Here is a 25307-nt window from a genome sequence, read left to right as displayed (position 1 = left end):
ATTCCCTTTCGTTTTGATAGCCTTGTTTTTAGATTAAAAGCTAGAAATCCGTTTAATTTCTTTTCATATCAAACGAAAGGAATCTATGATGGCTATCTGAAAAAAACATGATTGTTTCTTTGTCACGCTTTATTCTGATTGCTTTTAGGAAAAATCTAGAAAGTCGTGACGCGTCCTGACCGGTTTGACAGCATGAGTTATTTTAGCTGTTGGCGCCCTCTAGTGCGTATTATTGTCGTCGCAAATATATTCTTGTGTATATTCAGTGGCGGCTCCTGTGGTCAACTTGTGTACCAACTCTGTACATTTTCACAAGGTTTTCGATATTTCATCCTGAAAAAGCAACAAATTTGCATATCTATTGACATCTGATTTTGTTGCGGGGAGAATACTACCTGATTGATTATATATCGAATATGTTGCCACCTGAGATAGGTGAGATGCTGTCAAAATAAATGAATAGAAGCTTGAATGTTTTTCATCCACCAATACATCCATCCATCCAATCATTGGACCAATCCTCCCTCCTAGTCCTCCTCCTCCTCCTGTCATTTGTGGCCTTTTCGCATTTGTCCTACTATTACATCCATCACTCATCCATGACCATGTATCTAAATCCGTAATGCCAGATATCTCCGACCATCACCATCTGTCAAACATTCAAATGCACATCACCAAATGTCAAAAACGTTTAACCAGCCAGTGATGTCTGACTCTGACCGAGGTCAAGACTCCCCTGACCTTTTTGCTGAAGGTATTGGTCCACTATATATAGGTTAGGCTACTGTCCACCTGGGTGGGATCTTAAACTTGCTCTAGCTGAGGGACACTCCGGTACACAAGACTATCCTTGGCTTCTAGTTAGACCCGTCCAACAGACCCTCGATCAGATCTGTGAAAAGCCGGGATGGGGATGAGGAATTCGGTTTATCCAAAAATAAAATTCTGGGTTCTCCCAGGCTGATAAATTCTTTGCAATTTTTTCAGATGTGTGATCACTCTTCGTAATCATGGCTACACTTGAGAAACTTGTGAAGGCCTTTGAGGCCTTGAAGGTTTTCCAACCTGGTCACCAGGCTGATGACACTACTAAGTATGTATTAGTTTGGAATGTAATGGATATATTGCTGAACTGTAAACGAGGTTGATGCCAAATCGTGCTGGGCCAACCACTTTGCAATGAACAGGCTGTTTCTGTCCGATGATTTTGATATCATTTAGACAGTAGACTAGAACCTTCCTTAATAGGACAGCCTTGGTTTTGAACTGACATTGTGAATTGAATAAAATTTCTCAAGAGTAGTACTCTTCATATTAACAACGTATAGAATCACCATTAGAATTAGATTTCTATTTGATAAGACTGATAAAAATATCTGAGAAAGTTCTATAAATGTATTTCCTTCTTCAGGAAAAAGGATCAGCCGGTGGGTAAGAAGGAGAAAGCAAGCAATTGTAACATTGTGGCTGATTGCATCTGCGCAGCGAATCTACGTCTTCTTGCTGATTTCCCAAAGTTCCTTGGGATTGCCATGGAAACCTTTCTCATGTTGTGTGATGATCCTGAATCCGATGTCAGGATGGTCGCTGATGAGTGTTTGAATAGGACGATCAAGGTATGTGAATTAATTGTTAGTACTGTATTAGATGTGGTCAAGGCTTAGATATCGATGGCGATGTAAAATCTGAATATGTTATTGGTGATGGATGTCTTTGACATCACAAAATGCATGAAAACTGCACTTACTTTCAAGTCATCACAACAGGAACTCACCAATAAAATCTCTTGAAAGTATCATGTTTGATATTTGTATTGCTTGTTTTTCCCTTCAGACCTTGTTGGAAACCAACCTTGGACGCCTTCAGGTTGAGCTTTACAAAGAAATCAAGAAGAATGGCCCCTCAAGGAGTCTACGTGCTGCATTGTGGAGATTTGCCGATATGTGTCATCTGATTAGGCCGCAGAAATGCCGCCCTTATGTCGTGAACCTTTTGCCATGTGTTGCCAGGATCTGCCGACGGAATGAGGAACCTGTTCAGGAAACGCTTGCTACGTGCATGCAGAAAGTGTGCCCGGTCCTCATGAGCTTCACCAATGACTCCGAGGTCAAAGTAAGTAGCCTTATTATAGAAGTATATACCGAGGGAGGGACTCCCATCTACAGCTATTAGTATCACCGTGCTTGGTAACTCAGCTATGGTAGTGTGACTTACCGGTACATGGCTTGGTAACTTAGCAATGATATTTTCACAAAGTAGATTGGAAATCGTATTGATTCATATCTCATGTCTTAGAATTACTGAGCTTACAGTTCATTAATTTCATAATGGAACATTCCTCTTCAGGTACTGTTGAAGTCTTTCTTGCCAAACTTGAAATCTGGGTCAGCAGCCACACGGCGTACAGCCGCAAGTTCCCTGACACTTATCTGCCAGTACACGCGCAAACCCATGTACTTCTTCTCTTGGTTACTGAGTGTATTGTTAGGTAAGTCTAAGAAGTCTGCAACTGCGGGGCGAAGTCACCCACCTGCATATTAACAAGTCACTGTCACTTGAATGTGATACAAGTTGTGAATCTATGCAAGCAATCCTTCTCAAGGTAAAATGGTGTCTAGCTCCATAAATTTCTTGAGAATCGTCAGCCGTAATGCCAAAAACAATACTCAATTCTTGTCAAGTCGTTGATTCCTTTGCTCTCATTTGGTACCAGAAGTTAAAAAAGAACACATCTTCTCATAGATAGTTGACAGGATTTACCAATTTTTGTGTGTTATCCAACTGAGGTTTCTACTTTAGATATGTTGATTCCTATCCAAGAAGACAGAGTCACCCAGGCGTTATTGGGAGTGTTCTTGTCGCTACGTCACATGATACCATACCTGGTGACCGGGGAGCACAGCGATGAGAGTCTGAAGGGGAGCTTTGGGGTCATGACAAAGGAACAGGAGGTCAAGGTGAACATTGAACAACTCATACAGGTTTGTATTTGCCTTCATTTGTTTATCAACAACTGTGGTGCGGAGGGAAAACTTTTGGTATTTACGTAGAACTCACAAGATTTGTCATGTCACTTTTGATGTTGAGGAAGTCTACTTCTGTTTCACGTCCTTTGAATGAGAGGTCTAACCAAGATTCCTAAGACCTGGTTCCTATATCAGAGCAAGAAAAAGACCCAGATGAGAAACATGTCAAGTTGTGAGGGACTCATCCTTCTACTTCTTCTATTTTAGATCTACGAGCTCACCCTCTACTATAGCAATCATACGGATCATAACGTGGTGACTGCTGCCCTTGAGACGTTACAGCAGCTGCTGAAGACACCTCCGCCACCACTTCTGAGGGTCCTCCTGCTCCCTGGAGGCATCAACAGGACAACCATCTACCAAGACGACATGCTAATGCCCAGGTCAAGGTTAGGCAGTAAGTGTTTGCATTCTAAGCTCTTCTCATGACCTGCATTCACTCCTGGATCCACTGTTTGTTAAAGGCAACTACAGTTGTGGGGTGACTGATCAAGATAGTGGGAAATCTGCACCTGATACCAACTTCTCATGCTTATACTTTGCATAAAAGGCATTTTCATTCTTTTTCCAGGTTCTGGACGGTTGCCCTCGGTAGGAGATGAATCTGGATTAGATGATGAAGCCGACCAAAGATCTGAAGAGAGTACTACTGGGTCGGCATCTACCAATGATGAACCCCCACAATTACCTGACGACACTATCGACATGACTGACCCATTCGATGAGGACTCACCGGAAAATTCAGGGAATAACCCCTCTGATCTGACGGCCCAGGATATACCAGATATCCGCATGCCAATGTCCGAGTCGGTTTATTCTGATATTCAGATTGGTGAGGTAACGGATGAGTCACGGCTGTCGCACAGTAGCAGTGCAGATACGATCACTGATAAGAGCAACACGAGTCCGCTTCATCTCCCCAAGTTGAGGACCGGGGTCAGCCAGGATCTACTGAATGGAAACTCAGAAATGGAGGTAGGTGAATCTTCTAATTCATGTATACATGGCTAGACAGTTGCTCCTTCTTTGTAGGCTTCATGCAGTGCTCATTCTAAATAAGCAAATATCCCTCGTTGTTTCCTACTTGGTCCCCAGGTGCTGATTTAGCCGCATCCTGTTCTGGCTGATGACAACTTGTTCAGGCTTGTTTTTTTCTGTTCAGAACCTTGATGCAGACACATCTGAATCAAGCCAGGTTCCTTCACCAACGCAGCTGCCTTTAAAAGATGCCGCCATCGGAACTTTCACCAGCGACACGGATAAGCCAATGGTGTATTGCATTCGACTTCTTAGTAGCCGCTTCCTGCTGACCGGGTTCAAGTTTGGTATGACGCCAGACAGGGTGGTACGAGTTAGTGCCAAGGCGCTGGCGTTGGGGTGTATCGCGTCTGCTGTCCAACTTTATCCACAAGTCTTCTTTTTGCCGTTGTATAGGGAGGAGGCATCAGACGGTAAGGATAACTAATTCCTGCACATTTTTCTCCTCAATTAGAGACTTGGTTGCCTATGGTGCAAGACTGTAAGCGGTCCAATAAAATACTGGTGCAAAAGCTGTAGGCCCACCTCACGGTTAGATAGAGAATGGAACCCCTTACCTCCCAGTCTTTAGGACAATGCTCACCCACTGGGTCACCCGCATGTCACATGATCAGTTCAGCTAATTGCTCCTTGTTCCATCTCTTGCAGATCCCCAGGAGATATCAGACATCTTACTCTACACAAACCACAGTGATCCGCAACTGAAGGGCACTGCTGGCTTGTTGCTAGGCAACCTCATCTCATCTAGTCTTATCGAGGCCAAAGGAAACTATGACAACTGGGTGGAAAGTTTAGGAATAACCACAAAAAATGGTGAGTTCTGATTTGCTCGAAGCTCATAGGGAAAGGTTTTGGGTATGACTATGTCATTGACTGGGAAAAAAATTGGGGTGAAAGTCTTCCCTGTTTCTAACTCGGTTTAATATTGATTGCAGGTATTCAGAAAATGGAGTATCTAGTGAACCAGTTAATGTCTGTGATAGAGGACGATTCGTCCGTGGCGACTCGGCTGGCAATCATTGCCCTTCAGTCGTGCCTGCGGAGGCTTCTCCATAGCTGCCACTGTGATTTAGGTCTCAAGATGATCCTGGCGCTCTTCAAGTTAAAGGAGAATCCTTACTGGCTTGTCAAGGTAAAGTTGGGGCTTATAGGTCAAGATCAACAATGATAGAGGTCATAACCTGTCCCTTTAAACCGGGTCCATCTAGAAACCTTCCAGAAGAACTCATATGAGCTCAGTATTTGATCCTGAGGAGAGTCAGATGTCATCAAAAGTCAGGTTTGATAGGGTGAAAAGTTGAGTAATTTTTCAGTCTTGCCTTACAACCATGGTCATGGCCATAAACCACAATTGTACGTGTGGGCTCCTCCATTCACCATGTGATCCTTTGTTTCTGACTCTGAATCCCATTCTGTGACGTTGTTCATTTTGCAGGTTGAGTTGCTTGATGTGTTATCGGATCTTGATTTCAAGGTGATCCACTACTTAGAAGAGCAATGTGTCCAACTTAGGAAAGGAGATAAACACTATGCTGGGGTGAGTTGGTTGGTGGAATTTAGCGCTTTTTTGGCCAGTCATATTTCATAAATTTCCCGTCTAAGGTTTTTGGCGATGGTGTAAAATCTCTCTTGAATATTTCAGTTATTGCATGTCCAGGACTGCGTCCTAGAAGATGTGATTATCCGTTTACTGGGTGATGAAGATGCACGAGTTCGCCACGCTGCTGCCCTCGCCTTGAAAAAGTAAGTACTAACAAGTTACCTTGATACTGGGATTAGCCTGAAGGCGATGTCATGAGGCCATTAAGCCCAAACCTTGAAACACTCTTCACACACTTGGAAGAAAAGTTGGCCGACCTTTAGCAACCAATGTGAGAAAGGTACTGAAATTTACCACTATTCTACAAATTTTGCATTCAATATTTTTTCCACATTTCTTAATACCATTCCATTTCATTTCAGATTTATTCCTAACCTATTCTATGCAGTGCATAACCCACAGCATGATCCAATTATCGCGATAGCCAAAGCCCATACAGATCAGTTCCTTGAGCCGATACTGATGGAGTGGTCCCAGGCACCACAGCCCCTGGTCCATGGCTTGGTACAGCCATACCACTTCAACCCCTACGACGGATACAACGCCACCACTGAGTATAGCTTATCCAAGGTAGTTGGCATGTTGATTGCTCGCTTGATGCAGTCTGCGGCAAAGTATGAAACGGTGAGTAAATTTCTTTGTAATATGTCTCTTGAAATGAAAAAAAATATTTTTCATCCTTCAGAGTTGAATTTTTTCAAAAGTTCAAAATTTTGAAAAATTTTCGAAGCCAACATTTTTTTGGACTGATGATGTTTCCTCTTTTTTGAGCAGAAAAAAACAAGTGAAAAAAATATTTTGGACTTAAACATTTTTTCATCTTTCCGAGTTGAATTTTTTCATAAGTTAAATCTGAGAACTCTATGTCCTCTAAGTCTTACAATCTTCATGGCTTTCAGTTTGGCCTGTGCCATGTCCTGAGCTTGTTATCTGACGAGTACATCACAACACAATACAGTGAAGCATGGAGTTGTAATAAGACAAGTCTGGCGTCCAGTCCTCCGAGTACACTTACCAGAGACCGGTCCCTCTCGGCAGCCCGTAAACCATCAAGGGCGTTCCAAAGTAGCCTAACATCAAGGTCAGTGCCATGGTTCAATTGTTGTCCAAGTTTGACATTAGACATGAGTACGATCTTATCAATGGAAATCATCTACCAATGGAAAACTTTGTAGTGAATAACACTTCTCAGTACAGAGTGAATGCTGAAGAAGAAGAAGGAGAAGAGTTCTCCCTTTATAAAGTGAAAAGTTCTTTAGAATGACTATATTTAGATGTTGATGGAAGTTTTATGAATGTTCCTCGCTTAGCAATTCCTGGCTACGACCATGACCCCCTCCTCTGCTTCTTCCTTTCAGCACCTCAAGCTTGATTACTGGTCTGATGTCCATAAGTCTGGAGGATGCTGGCTTTGCGGGGAATGGTCTCCTACCAATGGCTATCTCCTTTCTCATGTCGTCCCCTGTCTCCTTGGATATGACTGCTCACCAGGACGCCTTGAATCTAGCTGGGAACCTATTTGCTGGTGAGAATGAAGATTGCATTTTTCTGTTAACTCTTTACATACGCTAGCCGCCGCTGGTCGGCGCAAAGAACTTACGCTGTTCTCCCAGGAGCCGCCATTACTCGGCTCCATTCAAACAGTGCGAAACTCCGGCAAGCCGACTACAAGCTACTCCAACTTTAATGTATCGTAATTTCTTATTGGCTGGCTCCATGGTGACCCTATTTGAATGGCCAATAAGAGATAAGCTTCTATTTTCTATTCAGGTCACTCCGTTCTAATTTAGTATTCATGAGGCATGAATATTAACGATGTATTGGCGGGATTCCCCAGGAAGTTGACCTCGTCGGCCATTTTTAAACGTTTCTTTAATCTTTTTTTTGATTGACGTGCCGCATTGTTCGGGACCAGCTGGGTTTATTTATGATAGATTTATTTGATTCGAGCTCCGGATCAGAATTTGAAGGTTTTGCAGATTCAGATATCAATGTTTCGGTAGGAAGTGATGATAGTGACTGGGACTTAGATTTTTATTATAAACATTTTGTGTTTACAACAATTTGTAGAAATTTTTTTCTCTCCAAGTTTGCAGGTCTTGTTCTCGGTTACTTTTCGTTAGAATTCAAAATAAATTACATGAGTTTATGCGGAATTTAATTCTTAGTTACTCCCCAAAATTTTAGTCCTGTACTATGAACAGCAACGGAGATAATATCACTTATGTAAACACTACCTGAAATACGGCCGCCTCAGTGACGTGCTCCCGGGAAACTATATCAGAATAATGACGCTGTGTATTCAGGACTTTGACACTATGACGCACGCGGGTCTAGCGTATGTAAAGAGTTAAAGGATTGTACTTACTGTCTTGGATGTTTTTTACAGTTTCGGCTAAAAAATCGGCTCCGATTCAGAATCATGAGTTACGGGTTATATCTCTGGCTAGTTGCTTTCTTTCCAATTCTCTCACAGTCGAGAGCAAGTGGGCTTTTGTTCCATTTCGGAAACGCCAAAAGTTTCCTCTCACTTTGAAAGCAGGTCTTTTCATCATATGAAGTAAGGCGCTCCTAAGTCATACTAGAAGTGCTAAACACTTTGCCAAAGTATTCTGTGAATTGAAAGTTTTACTGTGTTTTTTCCAAGGTGTGTGTTTGAAGTGTCTCCGATCACCTGAAGAAGTTCCAGCCAAGTCACCACCAGATACGGATACTCAGTGGCCTAGTCTTGGTGACAGGACACTTGTACCTCTCGCAGATAAGCTACTGCTTCATTTAGCAAGGTAAGCAAGGGCTTCATAGAACAAACTTTGGTTATGTGACCTAAACTTACTTTCTACTCGATCATGATAAGAGGTCATGTAAAACAACACAACCAGGTTGCCAATCGATTTCTGTTTCACTTTTTCCGCATTCCCCATTTCAGATTATTAAACATCTGTTCACATGTGATCGATGAGCAACATCCTGGTCCCCAGCCAAGCAAGACATCGCTCCCATCGCTTCCGAATGCTCCGTCTCTCAGCCCCATCAAGATAAAGACGAAGGGCAAGGAGGCAGATGGTGCCGGGAGCCAAACAAGTCAAGGAACAGAGATGAAACAACCTGGGCGACCAGTCAGAAAAGGTAGAGTTGTTTTTACTCAAAAATGAGAATTAAACAGGTAACATCTTGGTGCTTCGACAGTTACTTTCACCAAGAGGAGAGTACAAGATTGGCCCTGAAGCATAGAGTGTTCTTACAGTATTTTACCTATTGGGAAACTTGGGCAGCTTGGGTGCCAGCCTTGGCCTTGAGAACTAACCCAAGCTGCTACCTCTGCCAGTCCTCCTACCAAGTCTAATGTCTTCAATTCCTCTACAGAGAAAGAGAAAGACACGGAAGAGAAGAAGCATAAGAAGGATGGCCTTGGTGCATTCCATAATCAGCCACACTACATGAAGCTCTATGATGTACTTAAGGGGGCTTACTCCAATTACAAGGTAATATCTCATGAAAACTAGGCATATGGTCCTTCCATTGCCAAGATTAGATCACTTTTAGTCCAGTTTTAGCCTCAGAGCAATGTTTGCAGTATCAGGACCAACTGTATCAGTGCTTAGAGGCACCAGTTATGCCAAGTGATTCTATCCAAGCTGAGAACTCTTTCAGATAAAACTCCTCATTATTCTCCTCTCACTTCCAGATTTCCCTCGACCTGAGCACCACAGACAAATTTGGTTCCCTCCTCAAGGTCATCTTGGAGGTTCTCTCCCAAGTGCTGGAGATTGCTACCTTGAGTGAAATTGGCAAACATATCGATGAACTTCTCGGATTCCTGAAAGTGACTGTGACATTGGAGCCGACCTCGTCTGTGCTTTGTGTACAGCAGGTAAGTCAGTTAAACATTTCACTATGACAAACAGGATACCCTTCCTGTTCCTCTTGTTAAAGGTTTAAGTTGACAGCCAAAACACCTACACCTCCTTGTTGAACTTTGAAATTTCAAAATAGGACCAAAAATATGCATTTTAGAGTTGTATGTGCAAGTAAAGGCAGTCACTTCTAAGGACAACACTTTGCCATGGAAAGTTTTCGACCTCGTATCCCTATTCTAGAATGTAATATTTTCCCTGCTTGCAGCTGCTTAAGTCGCTGTTTGGAACCAATCTCTCTGCCCAGTGGGAGGCGAACCAGAGTGTGACGCTGACCCGCAAGGCGAGCAAGAACATGCGTCTGACCGCCAACATGAAGCCCGGCCTCTACCACAGCTGTTTCACCACTCCGTATACACAGTTCACACAGTCATTGGTGTCGTCGGTTTTCAAGGTGGCATCCCCGGATCCTGACGACACTACAACGTAAGTCAATTCATATTTCTGGTCAGATGGCGCAGTTTAAGACAATGGCAGTAAATCATACTACTCAGATCTTCATGAGTGTCCATGTGCCACTCAGAGTTGTGGTAATTTGTTTCAAAGATATGCATTGGTTTGATCTAATAGTTTTTATCTCCATGATTTCAGACTCCTGGGTTGGCTGAAGAAGAGAGCTGAGAAGAAGACACCAGCAATTCTTAAACCTGGCAGCAAAACAGACAAGGTATATATTTCACAGTCATGAGGACTAACATGGCCGATTCATTCTCATTCTCAAACTCACTGCTCAGTGTCTGGTATGCTACGAATTAGTCCAATCCTGTTCATCGTGTTGTCCATATCTGCCATTTACATGGAGTGCCACAAATGAAGCTTCCTTTCTCACTGTATTTTTCTGCTTCAGATGTCCATAGCGTCATACATCCGTCTCTTCGAGCCTTTGGTTATCAAAGCCCTGAAGCAGTATACGATCACGAGTTCCCTAGATCTCCAGCGGCAGGTCCTCAACCTGCTAGCCCAGTTAGTTCAGCTCAGGGTCAACTACTGCCTGCTGGACTCAGACCAGGTAGGTTGTGTATTGTTTTCCAGATTCAATCAGAACTTTTCCAAGATAACTTTCCCTGTACCATCCCCCTCAACCATCAAATCTATTACCAGAATCATGATTATAATATTATGAAATTCTATCTCTGTTTCAGATCTTCATAGGATTCGTAATCAAGCAGTTTGAATACATCGAAGAAGGACAAATCAGGAACTCAGAGACGCTAATCCCCCACATTTTCCACTTCCTCGTTCTGCTGTCGTACGAGCGCTACCATTCCAAGTCGATTATAGGCATGCCCAAGATCATACAGCTCTGTGACGGAATCATGGCAAGCGGACAACAACCAACAACACATGGTAAGACAACCTTGGTAATCCCAGTCTTCCTTCCCTCAACCCTAGCAAACAGTCCAGCTAGGACTGTCACATTGGCAAAAACAGTAAAGTCAGTCTTGTAACAACAGATCTGGGCCCACTCCCTAAGTCTGAGTGGCCTCATACCTAGATTACTCGACCAGAGCAGGCCAAGTATTCTACTTAGTGGAGAATGTGTAGCCTGCTGGAACTGTGGATTCAAATGGCGCTCATAATGCCCCCAGATGAATCACAGCTTGAAGATAAAATATGCTAGTAGAAAGATGAGAGCCACGATCCTCTAATCAGTGTTCATTTCTTTCAGCCATTCCAGCCCTTCAGCCGATTGTTCATGATCTGTTTGTCCTGAGGAACAACAAGTCAGAATCAGGCAAAGATCTCGACACTCAGAGGGAGGTGGTGGTCTCGATGTTGCTCAGACTCATACAGTACTATCAGGTAGGTCAGCCTCTGACTTTCATGACCAATGATGTGATACAAACCAGCGACCTCTCACTCAGAAGTCATGCACTCTATCAACTATGCCACCACGCTTTCTCTACTTCTAATCCTCTCTCTTCTCTTTACTTCTAAACCTGTCCCTTTCTGTTTGCAGGTTCTTGAGATGTTCATCATCGTGCTGCACCAGTGCCACCGCGAGAGTGAGGAGAAATGGAAGAGGTTGTCCCGACAAGTCATTGATATGGTGCTCCCAATGCTGGCCAACCTGCAGGTAAGCCACTGATCGTAGTCGTCAAAAATCTTGCCTTGTTAGACAAGCAAGTGTCAATGTCTGCAGTAAAAGCAATGAAGAAATATATTGCTTATGTTCAATTCCTTTCTATGTAAATTTGGGTCAAAGTTCCAAGTTGAAAATAAGTCTGGAATCTCATTCTTATCGTTCTAGATCAATTTGGATGACCAGGTTGCCCTGGACGTGCTGCACCGTCTCTTTGAAGCTGTGGCCCCAAGTGTTTTCCGGCCGGTTGATGTCATACTCAAGACCTTACTGGCTCCTCTCCCAGAGTTGGTGAGTAGAAAACTGCTGCTTACTTGTTCATATCTGATTGAAGTGGGTACTTTTCTGTACACTTTGTGGCTTACTCATTTAACAAAACAACTAGTGAGGGTGTGCTGTGGTGAGGGAGATATCTATCTGCTAACCGAAGTGAAAATTCCGAGAGAAACTGATTCAGAACACACCATTTCTGCTGATAAACTCTAGATATCAATAAAATATTGATATAGTATTATAACAGTTTAGATTTTGTTTGAAAGTTTACAAGTTAAGTCGTGTTTACTTCAGAGTTCCCTCGGGCGTCTGCAGCGCTGGATGTGCATCACCTGCTCCATCGTGCGAGTCCTCATCTCCCAGTCAAAGGAGGAAGTGGTCCTCTCCCGGCTACAGGAACTGGGCCTATTCGTAAACATCCATTCCAAGACTCTCGACAGCCACATGGGAAGGGTGTCGGAGGCCCCTCCTGTTGCCGAAAAGGGTCCTGAACACATTCCGCCGGAGGAGGTCTTCTCGCGGTTCCTGTTGCAGTTAGTTGGGATGCTCGCCGCAGAGATTAAGCATTGGTGTTCGTCGCTGGCCAATGGGAACCGAGGATGCCGATTCCTGGCTCAGCAGACGGCACATCTGCTCCTCTACATCACACACATGTTCCAGTCAGGTATGTGTTGTTCTCTGCGCCAATTGGCAAAGAATTAATCAAACTTCCTCCCACTTGGTCTTTGATGAGCTAGTGGCTTTGTTACCCTCACAATAACTCGTCATCTGCACATCATTTCAGGTCAGTTCCGGCGTGTCGCCACAGCGACCATGAGTCTGATTCGCCAGCAGGCAGACGAGGCATTCTATCCGATCGAATCAATCAACGAATCCTTTCACGGTTTGTCCGACACGTATCCGACACTGATGCTGCAGTGGTGTAACATCCTCATCCAGTTGAACTATGACAACCAGAAGTGGTGGAGCAAGGTCATGCAGACACCGCAGAAATACTTGATGGCGAGTCCAAAGTAGGTATTCAGCGAATTCACCAGGCGGTTGTCGCATCCTGGCATCAAACGTCTACCAGACTCAGTTGTTGATCTATTTGGTTAGTTCAAAAAGCAATATGGTCTTGATCTTTATCAAACTTGGGCCTACTCAATTACATGTGGTCAGGAAACATTCTAAAGCTGAAATCCAGATGGGGTAACCCAGGAATCTTTTCTTCTTTCAGTCGACAAAACTCGGGAAGTTTTGAAAGCAAGACGTGTAGTGTTCGCAGCTGCAATCGTGAAGTTGTGAGGCGGGGCGGTCTCATGTTGTTCTGTGATTATGTGGTAAGTTTAAAATTGTCAGAATGAAAATGATTGACTCTCGCCATTTTACCCTTGTAACTAACTGCCTGCAATGGACGCTTCCCCTGGCCTATGGAGCGCTGAAGAAGAAGAAGATTATGTAGTGTACAAATGTATCGATCCGGAAAGGACTTTCACTGTAAATAAACTTGCAATGTCTCTTTTAAAAAGCTGAGTGATGTTTTGATATTCCTGTTTCATCATGTTCTCTCTGTCTCTTTCATTTCTTCGACCAGTGTGAGAATCTGACAGATGCGGAGCACATGATTTGGGTGATCATCAACCACGTGAGTGAGTTGATAGAGCAATCGTATGAGCCTCCCGTACAAGACTTCATCAGGTAAGAACCATAGAATACACTTAGATCCATCATATGTGTAGATTAGGTTCAGAGTTGAGCACAAAGATGGACTTCATCAAGTCTACTGGCCCAGGCATGTTGGCACGTCTGCTCACCGAATGTACACTACAGTCTCTGCATTTCCATCCCTACTCTCACAGCTGTGGTTGCATGTTGATGCCATTTCACAAGATGTCCTCTCGGAGAGCCTTCATATTTGAAAAGTTCAAACAGAAAATGAAAGGTCAAGCCTAATCAATCTTCATCTTGCTTTGTAAACTTTACTGACTGCATATTTTCTGTTTCCAGTGCAATACACCGCAATTCCTCAGCCAGTGGGCTGTTTATCCAGGCCATACACTCAAGATGTGAAAACTTATCAAAGGTGAGGGAAAACGTTAAGATCAGTAACCATTACTCCGGCCTGGGCCATGTGCAGTGTGACTTTTGTATGATTAGAGAAGTTTAGAATAATCTGAATATAACTGGTTATTATTTTATCAATAATTTCTTGTCATAGTCCACATCAATAGTTTTACCTTTTCAAATTTGTAGCCGTCAGTTGTCAAGAAGACCCTTCACTGCCTTGAAGCGATCCACTTGAGTCAGAGTGGTACTCTTCTCACCCTACTCATCGATAAGTTCCTCAATACTCACCACTTGGCCGTGGCAAGGCTTTGTGACATGATATCGTGCCGGCGAGTCGAGATGTTACTCGCCGAGAAGATAGAGGACAGCAGTAGTCAGTTGCCGCTGGAAGACCTGGAAAAGTTGTTGCAGCACATGAAGGCATCTGGGCTTACTAAGAGGTGAGATGTTATGAAAGTATAAGACCTCTTTGTTTCGAATGCTCACGTCTTCACGGAAGTGAGAATTGTATGCAGTAATGCATCAAATATTGAACACATAGATGTCCAGTTACTTCTGCATAGTGTCTCTTTGAAACTCTTACTTCCTGGGGTCAACTGTGAGGACTTTCTCTTGGGCAGTTGCAGAAGCCCTCTTATCTCAATCGACATATGGCTATAATGAATCTGACATTGTTCTGTTTCAGACATGCTAGGTTAGCATCATTGCTGAACAAGTTACGAAGCTTGATGTGCCCCGAGAGCAAGCTGACACTCTCGCCAGAGAAGACACATCCGCTGGCATTGTCTCACGTGGAGACCAAGGATATCATCATGAATAAGGTAGGAGGGACTTATCAGGAGATTGATTAGCAAAGTTGATCCCTTTGATTGAAGGACAGTTATGAGAATGATCCCCCCTACTGATATTTCACTTGAACGTCATCTGTGGAGAGTGAGGTATTGACTCTACCAGTGTTTTAACCCAGACCACAGTAATAAGAGTCAGATGCTGTAAAACAGAACACGGCTCTGATTATGACAAAGAGTTCTTCTTTTAACCTTGCAGGAATGGTTCCTGTCGATAACACGTGACCAGTGTTACAGTCCTGTGCCCAAGCCGAGGGAATGTGCCATGTTACTCCAGAGACTCGATTATCCAGATATTCTGGGCATTATCATGGCAAAGGTAGGTATAAACAACTTATGAAATTGATAGTTATTTGGTCTTGTGAACTGAAACATAGTTAAGAGACACCCAGTGGTTGGTGAGTTAGGAATAGCCATTGGGCATCTCTATGTTACAAGCTGATCGATCCTTTTACATAAATGTAACCATCTGTGGTGATCATTTTGCAGGAGTTCAACCTTGGTATTCTAGAGGAGTGCGTCGCTCTTGGCGTCCACAAGACCCTCATCACAGTGAACAAGGTGCGAGACAGCACGCCACAGACACTCAATAACTTTTCCCAGGAACAAAGTTTGGACGCCCTGCTCCAAGCGGTTCAGCTCACTCTCATCCGTCACATAAACAATGTCGTCAACATGCTGCCGATTCCGCACCAGGTGATAGTTTACGGCGACGGTGCCAATGCCGACCAGGAGCGATATCGTGACAAAATGGAGGATTTCTTCACAGATTCGACGTGGATGGATATGGTGAATCAACTCTCCATGGCGTTGCTACGGTATCTTATCTCACTGCCCATGTTTCCATGGCAATCAACATTACCAAGTGAATCGGTGAAGGATTTTTCCCGGTTTACAGTGCTGTGTTTGGAGGTGAGTAGAGTATTTGATTGAGATTGATATCATTAGTTTAGATTGAGAGGTTGGTTTGAACAAAAATATTGCCTCTTTACAGACATTATCTGCATTAGATATAAAGCGTGGTCATTCGGGCAAATTCTGACATGACTATTTCTGAAATGTTTTCCTTTGCAGATGATGACTTGGATGTTGGTTCACGAACACATGCCCCCATCAGATCAACTCCAGGCTGTCCTCGAACTCCTGGCGGTGACGCTGCAAAGCCCACAACTCTCGTCTGTGATTGGCCAAATAGAAAACAGCAGTTTGTTGTGCTCGTGTATTGGTGCAGTGCATCAACTAGTCATTTCAAGTAAGTTCTGTTAGAAAAGGCTCGTTGAGATCTTTCCAGGTACTTCCAATCAGACTGAGTTCTCGAAAGCTATATTGTCCTTGACATTACCGCAACTCTGAGAGTTTTTACATTAAACTAATGTGGGTGAAAGCAATTTCTATTCACAACCTGTTGGGATAGAAAGAGGCTCGACACACAAACTACACTTCAGACAAATATGCCAAAGCAGGAAGATAAAGAGTTCACAAGGCACTGCCAAAACTGAAGCAGCTAATAAAATGAAGTAATGGCATGCATTAACACTCTTGGAGGAGGAATACCCCCTGGAGAAGAACTCCTCAATCTGCCGAGCAATCACTGAAGAAGAAGGTTAAGCAGGTAACTCTCATGCGATCTCCTGCCTGAAAAGGGAACTATGGAACTTGTCAAATGAGTGGGGTACTTTCCTTTTTCCAGTGGTGGTGCTACCGGGGGAGAAGCTAGTCTATCACATCCACCAGGATGCTCTGGACGAGGTGGAAGGCAGGGATGGTAAGTGACTTCGTTTTTCACACCCATCACAATGATGTCACATTTCACCCTCTTTCATGGCATGATATATTTTCAAGCCAAAGTCAGTTAACGAACATACAAGTGGCAACTTGAATCCTACATGTATGTAAGGCAGGTCTAACCTACTGTCAGGAAGGCAGGCTTACCTGAGACCACCATCTGCTGGACTAAGAAATTCATGCCAGCATCAAAAACAAGATGAAATAAGTAAAATATAACTCATCTTTTCTACCCCCAGCATTTCATTTCAGTATTTTCTTCTGCCAAATTACTGCCTTTCTTCTTCAGACTTCCACCATGCGATACAAGCCTGTGATCAAACCTCTGAACTTGTCCAATGCCTCAAGACTCACTTCAGGCCACATCATGTCCATAATCCAAAGATCTCACAATTCCTTGCCTCACCTCTCAGAAATGCTATCATAGGTAAGATTGATATTGTGTTTATTGTAGCCAATCATTGCAGAATTTCATGCACCAACTGAGCATCAACAGCTACTAATTGCGGTGGCCTAGTGCTTAAAGCCTATGCCCTTAAATGATTCAAGACCTGCATTTTCCAATGTTGGTTATCTGTAATACAAAATAGCTTTTCCTGTTATTTCAATGGATGTGATTTCTCTCCATTTCAGGTCTTGCCCGGTTGTCCCTTGTAAATAGTTATGCCAGGACACCGCTGTTTGTGTGGAAGATGGGGTGGCACCCAGCGACCGATGGCGAGATGAAGACAGGCCTACCTCCGCTGCCGCTAGAGTATATGCAAGAGAAAGATGTACTTAGAGAGTTTATATTCAGGGCGAACACTTTAGGTGAGGAGTTTTTCTCATGCCCGACTTCCTGTTTCAAACTCATGTCCCACTTTGTCTTCCCCGTAGCTTATGGTTTCTTCTTTTGTTTCAGGTTGGACTAGCCGGCAGCAGTTTGAGGAGACCTGGATGAGTCTCCTGGGGGTAATCAATCCTGTACCACTCACATTGGAACAACATCCAACTGTTGAGGTCAGTTCATTTTTCATGTGACAATTCAAACATATTTCCTCGCTTAATTCAGTGATAGTCAGCTCTTCAAACATGATGCTGATGTAAAATAAACCTTTTATCAAGGATTGTAGAAATCATGTAACATCTCATGAAAATGCTTTTAAAAAATTATTGGAACGTTTTTTGTCTTGATTGCAGGAGGACATCGAGCGCACGCAATGTGCTGTTCTAGCAGTGAGGTGTATCACGTCGCTGCTAGTGCAGTCCTCCCTGACCCCACATTCAGGGAACCCGTGTAACAGTCTGCATGAGCTGCGACCTCGAGATAAACCGTTGGCATTCTTGATGACGAGGTGTGGAAAGAAGTTGGCCATAATCCGTGGGATGGTCGAGAGGGAGATTTATGCCATTTGTAGAGAAAAGTAAGTGATTGAAGAATGTAGCAACATACGTGTATGATTATTTGCTTGACTTTGCTCAGTTTCAATTTGCTGATAATAGACGTTGCAGCATTGGACATGATATCTGTCTTTTCTTCCCCAGGTCTGACATCATCACGCATCACTCGTACACACAGATGGGCAAGGATTCTGAGAAGTTAAAGTATCTCTTTGATGACAATATAGAGAGGAAACTTGGTGCTGAGGGATTCTCGCTTGGACAGGTAGGAGCTCCAATTGTAGTAGTATTAGAACTTGTGTCTCCCTTTTGGTGCCCACTTTTTTAGTCACCGGTGTATAAAAGGGATTACTCAAAGGGTTCGAAAAGCTTGGTTTAGTTTCTGTGCAAGTCTACTTGAGTAAGTTGACTTACTTCAAATAGTTAAGGCAAAGATAGCTCCAACACCACTTCTAGTGTCTGGGCTCAGGTTAATGAATATTGAGCGCTGGTCTAAGCTAGTGAGATCAACTCATATTTTGGCCTCAGAAGCAGCGAGCGTTCTATGGATTTTGTTGTTTAAATCATCACATAACCAACATGTTTGCTTCTCCTTGCCAGATCTCCGTCGAGTCGGTCTGGTTACTGGTAGGGATGCTTGATGTGAACAAACCAGAGGAGGAAACCATAGATGATAGTGCTAGCAAACTGGCAACCCTGACAAAGCAAAGGTCATCAAGTCTTAGTGGGCTCGACGTCCATTCCTGTTTACAGTTTTTACTGGAGTTGTATTCCCAGTGGCTTTCTCCGGGGGCGAATCCAAAAACACCACTCATGCAACTCAACGAGACAGTGAAATCGGTAAGAAATGTTCAAACTCATTCTAAGAAATTTAAAACTCATTCTTTGTTACCATACTTCAAAAACTCCAGCAGGCTTGATTCCAGATTACAAGCTGTTAGAGACCTACAGATGCAGATTTTACCGTTGCAGTTGGTTACAACTGTTATGATTTATTAACCAAAACTCACTGGCAAATCTCTCTCATTTAGGTTGTTGCGCTGAGTGACCTTTTCACCGAGAAACAACAGTTTGAATGGATGTTCGATAACTTATTAGAAGTTCAGCGGATGCACCCAGGAGAGGATGAGCTCTTGAATCAGTACTTGATAGTAGGGTTGTGTAAGGCGGCAGCAGTTGTTGGCATGGTAAGTCTCGTGGACCAGTACTAAATGGGGATTGGCTTGACGCTAAAATTTTGCACTGGCTGATACTCTTGCTTTTTGTCCTATATTGTCCACCTTGTCGCTGCACTTGCCAAAGCCAGACCCAATGGAGACCCAATACTCTTTCTCTTTCCCAAAGATTCTTTAAAATCCATTGACTGAAGAGAGCAGATACTTGGCTCTGTCTTTATTAAACAATCGAGCAGCACTGTTGAAATGTGTCCAAGTCGTCAATGGAACCCACAGCTGTCATGTCCACAAACCATTCTTGTATTGCCTGGAGCACTTTCTGCTATGAACATTCTCTTTTTTAGGATCAGACCGCCCTGGAGAAGGTTGTTAAGACGGTGGAACTTGCCCTGCGCAGTACGCACTTGCCATCAAAGATTAGTGCCCTCTATGGCAGTCTGTACTTACTAGAGGCGGGCCTGTCTGAAGGCACTAAGATCCTCCTTCCCATGGTGACTGAATATCTGTTGAAACATCTCTCAGGATCGGTTGTGTAAGTATTTGGTTCGTCCGGTTATAACTTTGATAAGTGTATGAGTGAATTGCATCGAGATCAACTGTGATCAGTGTTTATTGCTGTGAACAAGCCAATTCTGAGAGAGAAACTAGCAGTCAGTGTCAACGACTTGAGTGATCAAAGGTTTCAAGCTTCTCCTTTCTAAGTATGTTTTTATCACTCTCTTGCAGTCCCCTGATAAATAGTGAACAGCACATGTTGGTCATGTGGGCAACAGCATTCTACATCATCGAGAATTTCCGCGAAGAGATCCGGGAGACCGAATTTCATCAGAAAATTCTCCAGTATGCGTTTACGACAGCCTCCGGCTCAGAGGAGTCAACGCCCTTGTCAATCTATATGACAGTGTTACGAGGATTAGAGCGCCTTCTGTTGGCCGATTCACTAACAGCACAAGATGCAGACACGCTCATCAAGTTGAGCGTTGATCGGTGAGTTAACGATACTAGTTTTATTCGTTTATTATTTGGTCATCCCACCTGGAGGAATATTGTGTGCAGTTGGGCTGGATGTTGTCAGTAACAAGCTTTAAAAATTTAGGCAAAATCTGAAAAATTCTGAATTCTATGTCAGTCCTTGTTTTATTTCATATTCATGTCTGTTCTCTTGTTTCAGTATCTGTTTGACCAGTCCTCAGCGAATGTTAGCAGCCCTGGGACTTCTATTGACATACATGTACTCAGGTAAGCTTTTGATGGGGACATTCCTTTGGTAGCTGGGTGTCACTGCACCATTTATAATACAGGTTCTTGGAAGATCCCGTATTATCAGCCACGGAGAGAGAGTGTCGCAATCGGTAACTTCAAACCAAGACCTGATCAGAATAAACCATTCAGAGGACTTATCTGTCCATTTTCTCAACCAGGTAAAAATATTGACCAATGGACCCCCACCACCTTGTTGACCGAGCCAGACTTCCAGAATGCCAACACCCCCCGGGTTCACATGACGCAAGATCCAGAATCACTCATAGCAGCTATGGAACGAGTCACTGTTCTTTTTGAAAGGTGAGTTGTGGAGGCGTACCTATTGTCTTGTGTAATTTCATTGCAATGTAAAATAGATGACGCAAAGCATGTCGGAGCCTGGTTAAAGAAACAGTAGCGTGTCAGCCATGTTGGAGGGCAGAACAGTGATTTGTCACTGATCAGACTGATCAGACTCCAGCGTGTTAAAGTGGTCACTCTCTGGTCACTAATTGTATTTGTTTCTCCTGCAGGATCCGTAAAGGTTTTCCAGCTGAAGCGAGCGTGATCACGCGCATCTTGCCCACATTCCTAACCGACTTCTTCCCACCTCAGGATATCATGAACAAAGTGATTGGTGAATTTCTCTCCAATCAGCAGCCACATCCGCAGCTCATGGCCAAGGTTGTGTTCCAGGTAAGTAATGCAGAAACAGACTGTCTGTGAATTCCTGTGGATGGCACGACAAGTCAGGTATTTTACACGGCCTGTGTGTGTTTGGCGGTCCAATTCAGATTCTGAATCGGCCTGATTCGTTTTGTTTGATTCCTTTCAGGTTTTCAACACTCTTCACCAACAGAAGCAGCACAATCTCGTCCGAGATTGGGTCATGTTGTCCTTGTCAAATTTCACGCAAAGAACACCGGTTTCCATGGCGATATGGAGTCTGACCTGCTTCTTCATAAGTGCTTCGACAAACCAGTGGCTGCGAGCACTGTATCCTTTGGCCTCTTGAGAATGATCTCACTTCCTTATATGGACTCCTCTAATGCCTGTATTGCCACAAGACTTGGATTTATATCACCATCCAGTCTCCTTGGTTGGCAGCCTGACTGTGGTCCACTCCCCAGAGAGTCGGACTGGAGTCAAGCTCAGTAGGGTCTTTGGGCAAGTCGCATCAACCTTGATTGCCTCCTCCTTGTGATGAGACTTACTTTACTCATATACCTAAAATCGGTTTTGCCTTAACTGTAATGCCAGCTTGCCACACATCGTTGAGCGTATGGGGAAAATGGACCTCGTTGATCGGAAACTCTTCTGTATTGCTGCTCTGGATTTTTACGGCCAACTCGGAGAGGAGTCCCAACGTCGGGCATTCCAGACCACATTCCAAGGAGTAGCACTCCCGGATAGTCCGTACGCTGATTTATTACAATGTCTTTGAATAGTGTCTTCAACATTGCTACTGAACAATTCATTTGTGACACCCTGTATTATCTGTTCCCAACTTGGTGCAGGAATATTTTGTGCTAGAGGTGGGCCAACTTTGGGCAGTGGGAAACTTCCCACAGTTGAGTGACAGCTTTCTGGTACTTGTAATGAGTGTTGACCATTACAAGTACCAGAAATCTGCCATAACTTGACAAATCTTGAATGGTAAGTGCTAATGGGATTAGTACTTGTATTGTGTGGTATTAGATTAAATCTACTTTGTTATGTTAGCCACAACATGATTCTGTGTATGAGACAGAGAGGATTATTTATAGGAACCTGAAGTCATGAATTTGTATGTGCTTGGAAGTGTGCTATATCCATCTATTCTTCGAGTTTGCTTTGTCTTCTCATTTTGTGTTTCACTAGTTTCTAGTGATTCTACCCTTGGTGTTTTACTCACTAATGACGGCCCCTCAGATGTTCTCAAATGCATTTGAGTGTCCACAAGAGACTTTGGAGAGGATAGTAATCTGTCTGGCTTGAAGTGGGTTCGGGTCTACTGTCAAGAAGGAAGAGAATGTAGTGACTAATTATTAGATTTAGAAAATGTGTTTCCTATTCCAGAAGTTTTGTACATAATTAAGTATGAGTATGTGACCTATGAACATTCCTATATATATATATCTGTTACTAGAGTTTATCAAATCTAAAACTCTGTGATCTGTACAACACTTCTAGCTGATAATGCTTCAGCTCAGAATTGCACTAAAAAGTGATCACATTGATTTTCTGACACACCCTGTATCAAATGTTGTTACCTCTGCTAACCAAAGATTAATGTAAATGTGAACTTGGTGTTGTGCTCTATTATACTCTTGAGTCTATGATGTATATAGTCAGCCACTGAATTTGATGTATAATCGTGTAAATTATGTACATTCTGTAGTATTGTTCCTCTTGAGGGGGATTGGTACAAGTCTGTAATTATGAAGTTAATTGGCTTTTTGTCAAATTAGTCAATTTGAGTAAAAAAAATAATGATTTATTGTCCTAGCTGGGTTGGCGCGCCAAGGAACGATCGTTAATCAGTCAAACTTTATCATATTTGCGGGCGGCCGCGCTATCACACGTGGTTGCTATCGTCTGCATTGTAGTTCTACCCGTTGCCGCTAGTGATTTTGGTGGCGCTGCTGGTCGCCTTACGCATACATTATCGGCTAGTTTCCCGCTCGCTTCGTTGCCATGGAGTCTCCGGTCACGTGTTCCTCGAATCGTTCGTTGATTTGCTAGTCTCAGTACTGGCGGGCTGCCATTCTCGCACATGTTTCTGTGGGCTGGGTCGGCCCCAAGATGGACAAACGATCGGCAATGGCTGGAGTTGACTCAATATAGCTAAAGGTGACAGCCACTTGGTTAAAAAGTGGCTAGGAGGAAAAAATTCACAGAGACAACCCTGCCTAGTATGAATATCTGTTGTCGGAGTCTACATTTGTTACTTCTGTAGGTCTGTGACTTTCACTGTAGGTTTGGAGGAGGTGCACTTTTTGCCTCTTTGCTGATCAGCGCCCCTGGTGGAGCTTTGAGGAAACAAAATGGCCGACTAATGGGGGGCAGCCCATGCTTCGACATCCCATCAAACAGAGTGTGACCTCGGGGAAGCTCATCGACTCCACTGCCAGAGGTGCTGGCACACAAGATGGATGTATTCAGCTTGTATCATATGAAAATATCTCATTTTGCCCAAATTACCGAGAGACATGCTGAGAACCCCCATTGTGTGCCTCTTCATCTGTCCGTTCTATGTTTGTTGTAACTTTAGGGATCATCTCAAAAATTAGGTGATCAAGGTGATCGAGGAGACTTTTCCAGTAACTGACTTTGAGATGGTCCCTTCTATTATTTTCCATCATCAATATTGCTGCATGATGGTAGAGTAAACCCCCTCAATGTGGAAAGTCAGATACACGCTGCAGTGAATTTCTACATATTGGATAACAAACTACGCCTTTTATGGGTGAATACTATGAAGGCATGCATTTCAATTGCTGCAAAGTGAAAGACCTGTGATGTGACTGACTCTTCACCTACTCTAGAGATGTTGTTAATGACTGTACAGAACTGCAGCTGATATTAATTATCATAATTCATTATGTATAGATGGAATAAACTTAATTATTGCCAATATCTGTGTCCTTTTGATGTTGTTTTAAAGTCCATGTAGATAAGGATATGGATCATCCACTGATATACTTGACGATGTGACTTGCAACACAAGAGTGTCAGAGTAGACCCTCCTGCTTATGATCCAAGTAATCAAATTGTTACAGAATGGATCCTTAGAACCATCACAGAGGGGTGTCAGTTTACCATGGTGAATGTTGAAATTGAGACACATTTTTCCTAAGGGAAGGGACAGACAGACGGATCCCATTCTTTATCTGATCGCCAAGACACCAGAGACATAGTCACAATCACATCCAAGGACTGTCTTGTCTTTCCAACAACAGCTTGTTTACTGCTTGTCCTGCTGTTGTCCAAGGTACATCAGCTACATTTGGTAGATCAGCTCCTTCCAGTAGGCGACTAGAGTTGTCTCAATGGTCCAGTTTGACATGTTTTGAATCGAGCAGGTAGATAGGACATCCCAAGGCAAAAGGGACCCCATGTGCCAGGCTACATGAGGTACTTGAGCAAGGCAATTTGAGTTGCATTGTCAAGACCACAGTGAGATTGAAGCTCTACCAAAAGCAAGAGTCCTGATGCTGTCCTGGGCACATGACGTGCTCCCAAGTCTCTCTTGGGTAGGAATCCTTTCCAAGGTAGGGAACTTGGCGAGCCTGGCTTCAAGAGCACAGTGAGATCGGTTACTCTAAGGTGAAGTTGAACCTCTACAAGAGGCAGAAGACTTATAATGTTGTCCAAGGCACATTAGGTACTCCAAGTCTCCCTTGGGTAGGAATCCTTTCCAAGGTAGGGAACTTGGGGAGCCTGTCTTCAGGAGCACAGTGAGATCGGTTACTCTGAGGTGAGATGGAACCTCTACGAAAGGCAGAAGACTTCTGATGTCCAAGGCACATAACGTACTCCAAGTCTCTCCAGTGCAGGGATCTCTACCCGAGTCAGGTACTTGGACCAGTCTTCAAGAGCACATTGAGATGGAACCTCTACGAAAGGCAGAAGACTTCTGATGTTGTCCAATAAGGTACATGAGGCACTCCAAGTCTCTCTTAGGTAGGGATCTCTACCCGAGTCGGGTACTTGGACCTGTCTTCAGGAGCACAGTGAGATGGAAGTTCTATCATGCAGAAGTGAAGAGTTCTGATGTTGTACCAGGCACATGAAGTACGTCAGGCGTACATGAGCTACTTCCAAGTATGTCTACAGCGTTGCTGTGGGGTACTTGGACCAGTCTTCAAGAGCACAGCCAGATGGAAGCTTTACCAAAAGCGGAAGGGTTCCA

General features: G+C 43.6%; 1 protein-coding gene across 1 annotated transcript; it reads left to right on the top strand.

Moving 5' to 3' along the window:
• Nucleotides 1-294: 294 nt before the first annotated feature.
• LOC135488951 (huntingtin-like) lies at nucleotides 295-24021 on the top strand. Its single transcript, XM_064773950.1, has 52 exons — nucleotides 295-435; nucleotides 988-1093; nucleotides 1412-1616; nucleotides 1834-2112; nucleotides 2347-2488; nucleotides 2800-2981; nucleotides 3234-3423; nucleotides 3598-4001; nucleotides 4189-4477; nucleotides 4713-4877; nucleotides 5000-5196; nucleotides 5500-5601; nucleotides 5707-5807; nucleotides 6027-6288; nucleotides 6564-6745; nucleotides 7023-7189; nucleotides 8312-8447; nucleotides 8591-8790; nucleotides 9028-9146; nucleotides 9350-9535; nucleotides 9787-10004; nucleotides 10170-10245; nucleotides 10426-10587; nucleotides 10721-10925; nucleotides 11248-11381; nucleotides 11539-11655; nucleotides 11830-11952; nucleotides 12229-12598; nucleotides 12719-12947; nucleotides 13154-13256; nucleotides 13511-13614; nucleotides 13924-13999; nucleotides 14170-14423; nucleotides 14669-14804; nucleotides 15031-15150; nucleotides 15321-15743; nucleotides 15906-16083; nucleotides 16522-16596; nucleotides 16906-17043; nucleotides 17250-17426; nucleotides 17518-17615; nucleotides 17796-18019; nucleotides 18141-18261; nucleotides 18597-18836; nucleotides 19028-19183; nucleotides 19516-19703; nucleotides 19898-20158; nucleotides 20343-20410; nucleotides 20593-20734; nucleotides 20947-21109; nucleotides 21249-21409; nucleotides 21674-24021. Exons 2-52 carry the CDS (start codon nucleotides 1011-1013, stop codon nucleotides 21855-21857), a joined length of 9015 nt encoding a protein of 3004 aa, XP_064630020.1. The 5' UTR covers nucleotides 295-435; nucleotides 988-1010; the 3' UTR covers nucleotides 21858-24021.
• The last annotated feature ends 1286 nt before the right edge of the window (nucleotides 24022-25307 follow it).

The sequence above is a fragment of the Lineus longissimus genome, chromosome 6, assembly GCF_910592395.1.
Source record: "Lineus longissimus chromosome 6, tnLinLong1.2, whole genome shotgun sequence".
Classification (NCBI taxonomy): Eukaryota; Metazoa; Nemertea; class Pilidiophora; order Heteronemertea; family Lineidae; genus Lineus; species Lineus longissimus.
The sequence above is the reverse complement of the archived record's forward strand: the minus strand, read 5'-3'. Positions and strand labels throughout refer to the sequence as shown.

Bases quoted from the DNA above. Each gene is read 5' to 3' on its own strand.
- LOC135488951 (XM_064773950.1), top strand. From the start codon at position 1,011: ATGGCTACACTTGAGAAACTTGTGAAGGCCTTTGAGGCCTTGAAGGTT. The intron at 11,382-11,538 runs GTAGGTCAGCCT...TTCTGTTTGCAG, and splicing joins GACTCATACAGTACTATCAG to GTTCTTGAGATGTTCATCAT. The intron at 15,151-15,320 runs GTAGGTATAAAC...ATCATTTTGCAG, and splicing joins TGGGCATTATCATGGCAAAG to GAGTTCAACCTTGGTATTCT.